The following is an 8,917-nucleotide window of genomic DNA, read 5'->3' on the forward strand; positions in this document are numbered from 1 at the left end:
ATGGTGTTTAAAGAAGGAAAGATTGCAGGACACAACTGAATTGATTTTAGTTGGGTTGTGAGTACCACTCAGTGTGGACCATGGTGTTAAGATTCCCTGTAGGCTGATCCCTTTTCACAAGATTGGATTATCTTAAACGTAGCTTGACCCAGCAAACAATACCCATCAGGGACAAGTCATGAGTGATTACCAGCATTTCTGATGTTCTACCATAAAATTGTTTTAATGTTTAAAATCTAATTTCAAGGGTCTTGAAGTGTAAAATGACAGACTTCTATTTTAAGGGTCAGTTTAGTTCTGTGATTAATCCCACTTAAACTTGGGGGGAAAACTGACCAAAATGCCATACCGTGCAGGATTGTCCAGCAGCTACATAGTGTTTGAGCCAAGTTGTGCTATTAAACTGCATGTATTAAATTAAGTGCATCATTGAGTGTAAAGGTTAATTTTAGGATAAACTGAAGCCAAAAAACTGTTCTAAGCTATCAAACTTTTTTTTTTATTATTATTATTAAATGTGATCAATCCTTTCTAATAAGGAAGTGCTTTCAACCTGTTTTGTATCCTCAGAATAATTTTGGACCCCCTTAATTTTTCCATGAAATACAACAGATGTCAAATCAGGTCTGTTACTCAGATCAAGATCATTGAGAGAATTTAAGTTATAATTGTTGTCTTGATGAAAATACCCATATCTGTCCCCCTCCCCCTTTTTTAATAAGTAAGCCTAGACTACACTGTTGCCAAAAGTTTTGGGACACCCCTCCAAATAATTGAATTCAGGTGGTGTTTTTCAGGGGTTGGTCTTGGCCCCTTAGTTCCAGTGAAAGGAACTCTTAATGCTTCAGCATACCAAGACATTTTGGACAATTTCATTGTTTTACTTTGTGGGGAACAGTTTGGGGATGACCCCTTCCTGTTCCAACATGACTGCACACCAGTGCACAAAGCAAGGTCCATAAAGACATGGATGAGTGAGTTTGGTGTGGAGGAACTGGACTAACATGCACATCAACCTGATAGATCACCTTTGGGATGAATTAGAGCGGAGATTGTGAGCCAGACCTTCTCGTCCAACATCAGTGTCTGACCTCACATATGAGCTCTTAGAGGAATAGTCAAAAATTCCCATAAACACACTCCTAACCCTTGTGGACAGCCTTCCCAGAAGAGTGGAAGCTGCTGATTATATTATTGTGCCTGTAAAGGCAGATGCAGAAGTCCCAAAACTTTTGGCAATATAGTGTGCATTTTCTTGTTCATGCAAAAACATTCATGTAAAGCTTAAAACTGAGTGTTAATATTGGACAGTAGAGGGCAGCGTGGGGGTAAAATGATCTGGACAAAAATCAGAAGAAGAAGAAGAGCGGAAAAACTCTCTTGCACAGAGCAACACATCAGATTAAAGTTAAATCTTAAAGGATACTGATACTCCTACATCGCAAATAGTGAATAGACATGGATGAACTCAGCTAGAGATTCAAGAAGACTGAAGTGACATGCGGTTATAATGAGAGTGTTAGTGCAGCGTTTTGGTGGCCGCTCACGCCTTCTAGTCCAGACTTTACTCACAGGAGGAGTGACCAGAGCTCACAAAGTGTTCCTCAGGCAGAGAGCCGCGGACCCTCACTGCCCCTTATCTGCTTTATTGGAGACATTTTGTCAGGATGAAGTGTGCATGGATGAAGAAACTCATACTCTCACTACGTAAGTAAGCGTCGACTTTGAGTTCACAACTTTCCAATCACAAGAAAAAAAAAAACACTGAGACAGTGCTAGCCAGTGTTGCCAACTGTTTTATGAAGAAAGGACACCCCTCCAAATCATTGAATTCAGGTGTTGATTTTCAGGGGTTGGTCTTGGCCCCTTAGTTCCAGTGAAAGGAACTCTTAATGCTTCAGCATACCAAGACATTCTGGAAAATTTCATTCTCCTAACTTTATGGGAAAAGTTTGAGGATGACCCCTTCCTGTTCCAACATGACTGCACACCAGTGCACAAAGCAAGGTCCATAAAGACATGGATGAGTGAGTTTGGTGTGGAGGAACTGGACTAACATGCACATCAACCTGATAGATCACCTTTGGGATGAATTAGAGCGGAGATTGTGAGCCAGACCTTCTCGTCCAACATCAGTGTCTGACCTCACATATGAGCTCTTAGAGGAATAGTCAAAAATTCCCATAAACACACTCCTAACCCTTGTGGACAGCCTTCCCAGAAGAGTGGAAGCTGCTGATTATATTATTGTGCCTGTAAAGGCAGATGCAGAAGTCCCAAAACTTTTGGCAATATAGTGTGCATTTTCTTGTTCATGCAAAAACATTCATGTAAAGCTTAAAACTGAGTGTTAATATTGGACAGTAGAGGGCAGCGTGGGGGTAAAATGATCTGGACAAAAATCAGAAGAAGAAGAAGAGCGGAAAAACTCTCTTGCACAGAGCAACACATCAGATTAAAGTTAAATCTTAAAGGATACTGATACTCCTACATCGCAAATAGTGAATAGACATGGATGAACTCAGCTAGAGATTCAAGAAGACTGAAGTGACATGCGGTTATAATGAGAGTGTTAGTGCAGCGTTTTGGTGGCCGCTCACGCCTTCTAGTCCAGACTTTACTCACAGGAGGAGTGACCAGAGCTCACAAAGTGTTCCTCAGGCAGAGAGCCGCGGACCCTCACTGCCCCTTATCTGCTTTATTGGAGACATTTTGTCAGGATGAAGTGTGCATGGATGAAGAAACTCATACTCTCACTACGTAAGTAAGCGTCGACTTTGAGTTCACAACTTTCCAATCACAAGAAAAAAAAAACACTGAGACAGTGCTAGCCAGTGTTGCCAACTGTTTTATGAAAAAAGGACACCCCTCCAAATCATTGAATTCAGGTGTTGATTTTCAGGGGTTGGTCTTGGCCCCTTAGTTCCAGTGAAAGGAACTCTTAATGCTTCAGCATACCAAGACATTCTGGAAAATTTCATTCTCCTAACTTTATGGGAAAAGTTTGAGGATGACCCCTTCCTGTTCCAACATGACTGCACACCAGTGCACAAAGCAAGGTCCATAAAGACATGGATGAGCGAGTTTGGTGTGGAGGAACTTCAAAGAGTCCTGACCTCAACCTGATAAAACATCTATGGGATGAATTAGAATGGAGACTGCGAGCCAGGTCAAAATCTGCCTTCACATGGACGTGAATTTAAGTTAGAGTTGGCCCACCCTTTGCAGTTATAACAGCTTCAACTCTTCTGGTAAGGCTTTCCACAAGGGTTAGGAGTGTGTTGATGGGAATTTTTGATGTTGGACGAGAAGGTCTGGCTCACTGTCTCCACTCTAATTCATCCCAAAGGTGTTCATCCCAAAGGTGTTCTATCAGGTTGAGGTCAGTCAAGTTCCTCCACACCAAACTCGCTCATCCATGTCTTTATGGACCTTTTTTTGTGCACTGCTGTGCAGTCATGTTGGAACAGGAAGAGGTCCAAATTAATAGTTCCTTTCACTGGAACTAAGGGGCCAAGCCCAACACCTGAATTCAACACCTGATTTGGAGGGGTATCCCAAAACTTTTGGCAATATAGTGTAGCTTATGCCTACTTAAAATGTTGTTAGAAATCACCTGATGGCATGACAGACTCTTTTGTATATCAAAACGTGTTACATGAAGATGGAAGACACTTGAGGGATGTTTATATATACAGTAACTCATAGTGACAAACCACTCTAAACGAGAGCTGGTGACCTACAGGGACGTTAAATAGTTTTTAATATTTAAATATGATACAAATACAAAATTATTATTTCTAAAATGACTTTTTGAAGGCTTGAGATGGGATGCGTAAGCAATTAGTTTTAATCATAAGAACGTTTGAAATGGAAAAAAACCTGACTTGTGGATACTAGATGCCAAATATGTAAGGAATAGTTGACTCATTGAAATATTAGAAACATAATGCACTCCCAAGGTTTAAATGATTTTTTTACAAATAATTCAGTGGCCCATCATCCTTACATATTTGACATCTGCTTGACTATTCTGATGGTTAATGCTGTATCCTCATTTAAGAGACACTCTTCCTTAGGTACATTTTGTTACAAAAAACTACTAGTGCAATTCTTTGTGACTCTTTTGTTGCAGTAAGCCACTGGTCTCCCTGTTTCCTGCTACGTTTAAGCATGACCTGCTGTGTTTTCTGCATCTTCTGCACCCCGGCTTACCACGAGAGAGTGTACTCTCTCTGCTCCGCTGCCTGTCACAGGAGGCTGACAAAAATCCGTGGATTTGTGCCTTAATCTGTCAGCTTTACAAAGATATTGGGGTTGAGGAGTTTAGAAAAGACACACTCCTCACATCAGAATGTGTCCTGAGCCTGAAAGACCTCTGTGATCGGTTCAAAGATTTTCGGGAAAAACGAGGGTGGGATCTCTGTCTCAGTGAACATAGGACTGATGAACTGTCTACAGATTGTCAGATAGATGCAGGTCTCAAGAAGAGGAAGAGTGAGATCCCAGAGCTTCAGATGGATTCAGATGATAAACCAGAGAGCAAAAGGAGAAAGATTGACCTTGCAGCCCAAGGTGGTCCTGAAGACGGACAGGTGGCTGTGGGTCAGGAAGAATCGGATGAAAAAACAACGCAGATTGATAACGAGCTGGAAGGAGATCCTTCAGCAACAGGATCAGTGCCAGAAGAACATGTCTTACCAGATCATATAAAGGTGAAAGAGATATGGGCACAAATTATTAAAATATTTTGGGACTCAATCATATGCTTTATCTCTGTATTTTATTATTATTTTATCATTATTATAAGTTATTTAGTGACTGCAATACGTTTTAAACTATTTTATATATTAATTCCTAATCAAGTATACCTGTAAGGAAAATAGCAATACAATCTTGGCCATCACCTGACCATCAAACATGTGGGTTTTCCTCAAGATTGGGAGCACACAGATGTGTAGAATGTCTCTCGATATTGTAACATTATTATGTGTCTTATGGTAGTGTCCTGTCCACAAACTTTTGGCCAGGTGTTGTAGAAGGTGTATTAAAATATTCAAATGAATGTCTGAGATTTTAACTCAGCACCTCATTTCCCTATTGGATTGGGAACATCTGGGTATCAAACTCCAACAGGAAAAGCAGAAGAAAAATGAATGTCACTGTGTCCAAACTTCTGACTGGTAGTGTAGATGGTTAGCGTTATGCTTTACTGGTATAAATGTCAAATAATATCTTGGTTTTAAATAGTTAACATAGAAAATAGTATTTCTATTTTGGCTCAGTAAACTATTAAAAGTCAAGAGCAATCCTCTTGTCAGTTCCTCTCAAGAAAATATACGAGCATCTTCCCTACACAAATATCAAATCATATTTGTTTTGCTTTTTAATAATTGTCATTTGAAAACTGTAATACTGGGTCATACAGTCACCTAACTGTAATTCCAAGCCCACTACAAACATAGCAATGGTTATTTAAATGCTAGCCTATCACATTGTACTGTGAGAAAACTAACATTTACTGGATTTCTATTTCTCAGGCAGCTGTTCCTTTGATAAAAGAATTATTGGACTCTGGAACAGAGGTATTAAACTTTCCTGTTTATTATCACTGAGTTTACTATTGAATAATTGCAATGTCAATCATGCTCTTCTTGTTTTGCTGCAGTGGGATCAAAACTGTGTGCCTTCACTTAAAGTGCTGCATGAATGTGATGCAAATCAGGTACGAACTATTATGCCCTACACACACACACTGTTCTGTGTTTAGGTTTTCAATCACAGGTAATGTGTGTAACGTTTAATACTGATCACATTTCCTTTGTGTCTTTGTGCAGCTGGAGGTGTTTTGTGCAATGTTGTGTTTGCCTGAAGCACCTGAGCAGAGTTTACCACATTTCTGTAGCAGCGTGCTGACTCTGACTCAAGACCTCAGCCACAGCACAGCCTCAGTTATCATCAAGAACCTTTTACTCGGCAAGGTGTGCGCTTCGTACACATCATACACACACTGAGACTCATTTATTCATTGTGTAGTAAAGTTGTGTGTAGATGAGTGCACATGCAAATCGACTTGTGATCAGATGACCTAAGATGTATGTTACTACCAGGTCTGAAAGGGATCTGTAGATTAACTGTGCTCTCGCTCTGTCCATCAGGTTCGTTCCCTCACTGAGCCACCCTCCCGCTGTCTGGTCACAGCCGTAACATCTCTGTGCACCCGTTACCCAAGGCCGACCTGCCAGGCTCTGATAGAACCACTCATAAAGGAAGGACAAACAGGTCTGGCAAAAAAAAAATTTAAATTCATATGAGAAAACACATAACCTATGCAACATCTGATTGTTGCATATTAAATCAGTGTTTTGTCTCACAGGCAGTGCCCAGGCTGAGCTGCTCTGTCGGCTGGTGAAAGACTGCCTCGAACCCCATCACAGGCTTCTTGTATTTCAGTAAGTGAAAGATTTTTTTTAAGACACTTAATTCTAAAGTTTTCATAACATTTCATGTCATTTAAAGTCAAGTTAACAAGTTACCCCTTTCCAGGATGACACTTGTGGGTTCCTGGAATGAGGGTGTGTTGTCAGTCATCCATGACTTGCTGGATTTGAAGGTAAGCGATGATTAATTTACTTTCGCTATGAAGCACATTAAATATGTTTAAATTGAAATATTAATGATTATAATTTACTGAAACCATATAGGACAACCATAAAGGAATATAATATAATTTAATAATTCAGGTTTTTTCCACTTTAAATCCACTTGCAGCTTTTTTAGTAGTAGTTGTTATATAGTATATATTAGTTGTTAAGTACTTTCCCTTTATAATGATGTTTGTTCGCTGAACTTCTCCCATCTTTTGCTTACTTCTCACTTCCTAAAGATTGAGCTGAGTGAAGAGATTTTTTCTGAGTTCACCAATCAACTAAGCAGTCAGTCTCCACACTTCGCCAAATCTATGAAGTTCGCTAAAATGGTGCTCACTGTCCTGACGAAGTTCCAGTCTCGTGTGAGTCAAATAATGATAATAATGGACAGATTTACTCAGGTTTTAAGATGGTGGTGTTCTAGGGTCAGTTTGTGATGTTTTTCTGACATCATATACTAGCATATTGTAATGCTATCATCAGTGTAGGTGTGCTTGTCATGATCAATTTAAACATTTACTGTGTTAATTATGTATTTAATACATTATTGCTCTAGATATGTGCTTGCTTTTATTCAAATACTAATGCTAAATGACAAATAATTAGTCATTAAACACAAAATGGTCATTAGTGCAGCCCATTTTGAGAAATATTAATTTGGCTAATTAAAGAATATTATATTAATAATTCTCTACTTCTGCTTGTTTCTTTTTCAGGTGACTCCTGCGTGTCAGCACACACTGTCCAGCTGTATTTCATTTAATGAGACATTCCTGAAGAAGTCCCTCCAAGCTGCTTTAAAACGCATTTGTCATTAATGTAAATTAAATATAGTTTTGTTAAATAATAAAGAGATTTTATATATAAATGTAACAAGCGTGAATGTTTTAACATGTTTGCCGTATTTCATAATGGCACTGAGGTGTGCATGTTCAGCTATTTCTCGCTAACAGTTTTAATATATTATCAATGAAATAAAAAAAATATCAGATAATATAGCAATTGAGATTAATTTGAACAAGAATGCCTCTTTTGTAAAACAACTGTATATTTTAGTACTCAAAGAAGATTTTAAAAATACTTATTTGTGGGATATTTAGGTATTTATAAAAAAATATATATATATGCATAAAAAGATTCTAATACAAACGTGAGCATTAGGGATTTCCAGCAGAATTGCTGCACAGACCACATGCTGTGCATAAGCAGGTATTATGGTGAAAGATCTGTATGGTATATGAATCTGTATAAAGGGAGCATGAGATCCATCTCACCTTCAGTGGAAACCATCTTGTGTTTAAGGGTTTCAGCTGTTTTGAAAAGTCATTTTTGCGGTTAAATGTTTGGCCAATGCAATATATCCCAAAAGACTGTCTAGTTTGGGGGACATTAGGGAGGTACATAAAATATAAACTGTTAAAGTGCTAAGACATTACAGTCTGAACATCATGACTTTCTATTATTCAACTAATGCATTACTTAAGTTAAAATACAGACATGGCTTTGGTGAACAATGGGCCAGAACCGACTCCATCATTCGGCTGTTCTGTCAATTGAAAAAGAAATTCTCAGCACTATAAATACTAGTATGGTAATTGACCATTTTGCTCAAGTCAAGTCACTTACCCTCTCTCCCTAATTAGCCCCTGATGTTTCGGGCACAGCCCCTGATGTTTTCAAATCCTAGAAATGCGCCTGGTTTGACTAACAGGGAAGGATGGTAAACTTATTGCACCATTCCAGTGTATTGCAGAGATGTGTATAACATTTGAGTACTGCACAAGTCCAAATACAAGTCTTCCTGATCTCACACACACACAAACACTTGTCCTCTGATCCTCTGTCTGTGATGCCATGGTCTGCGGATTGAAGAATGCACTGAAAGACGGGGAAGAGCTGAAGTCTGCCGCTGTTTCATATGAAATTTAAAGAGGACTGAGGCGATCACAAATTTGTGTACAATTTATGGATAACCACAGAATAGGGGGGGCTGAGTAGAAATGGAATGGCCTAGCAATGCCCATGGTAGTTACAGATCTGTATTTAGCAAAACAGTATTAGATGTTGCTTGTTTTACTTTCTTATTTCCAAATCTCATGTACTGGTTCTATAATATATTGAGTCATGTGATTGTAGTGCTTCCTGGTTTGTTATAATAATAACAATAACAATAATAATAATAATAATAATAATGACTAGATTTTTTAAGTTTGTCGTGACAAACTTTGATGTTGGCTTGACGAAGCAAGTAGTCGCAATGGCCGATG

General features: G+C 38.8%; 1 protein-coding gene across 1 annotated transcript; it reads left to right on the forward strand.

Annotated features, from left to right (window-relative positions):
* The first annotated feature begins 986 nt into the window (after positions 1 to 986).
* fance (FA complementation group E) lies at positions 987 to 7,564 on the forward strand. The gene is made up of 10 exons (XM_058388756.1): positions 987 to 2,760; positions 4,136 to 4,715; positions 5,541 to 5,585; positions 5,669 to 5,725; positions 5,838 to 5,981; positions 6,159 to 6,282; positions 6,377 to 6,452; positions 6,547 to 6,613; positions 6,887 to 7,012; positions 7,367 to 7,564. The coding sequence occupies exons 1-10, from the start codon at positions 2,564 to 2,566 to the stop codon at positions 7,466 to 7,468; spliced, it is 1,518 nt and encodes a 505-aa protein (XP_058244739.1). The 5' UTR covers positions 987 to 2,563; the 3' UTR covers positions 7,469 to 7,564.
* Positions 7,565 to 8,917: the final 1,353 nt, after the last annotated feature.

Source organism: Hemibagrus wyckioides, linkage group LG05 (genome assembly GCF_019097595.1).
Source record: "Hemibagrus wyckioides isolate EC202008001 linkage group LG05, SWU_Hwy_1.0, whole genome shotgun sequence".
NCBI classification, from domain to species: Eukaryota; Metazoa; Chordata; class Actinopteri; order Siluriformes; family Bagridae; genus Hemibagrus; species Hemibagrus wyckioides.

Excerpts from the sequence above, each read along its gene's own strand:
- fance (XM_058388756.1), top strand. The coding sequence starts at position 2,564 with ATGAGAGTGTTAGTGCAGCGTTTTGGTGGCCGCTCACGCCTTCTAGTC. Across the intron at positions 5,586-5,668 it reads TATTGGACTCTGGAACAGAG|TGGGATCAAAACTGTGTGCC; the intron begins GTATTAAACTTT and ends GTTTTGCTGCAG. Across the intron at positions 5,726-5,837 it reads ATGAATGTGATGCAAATCAG|CTGGAGGTGTTTTGTGCAAT; the intron begins GTACGAACTATT and ends GTCTTTGTGCAG.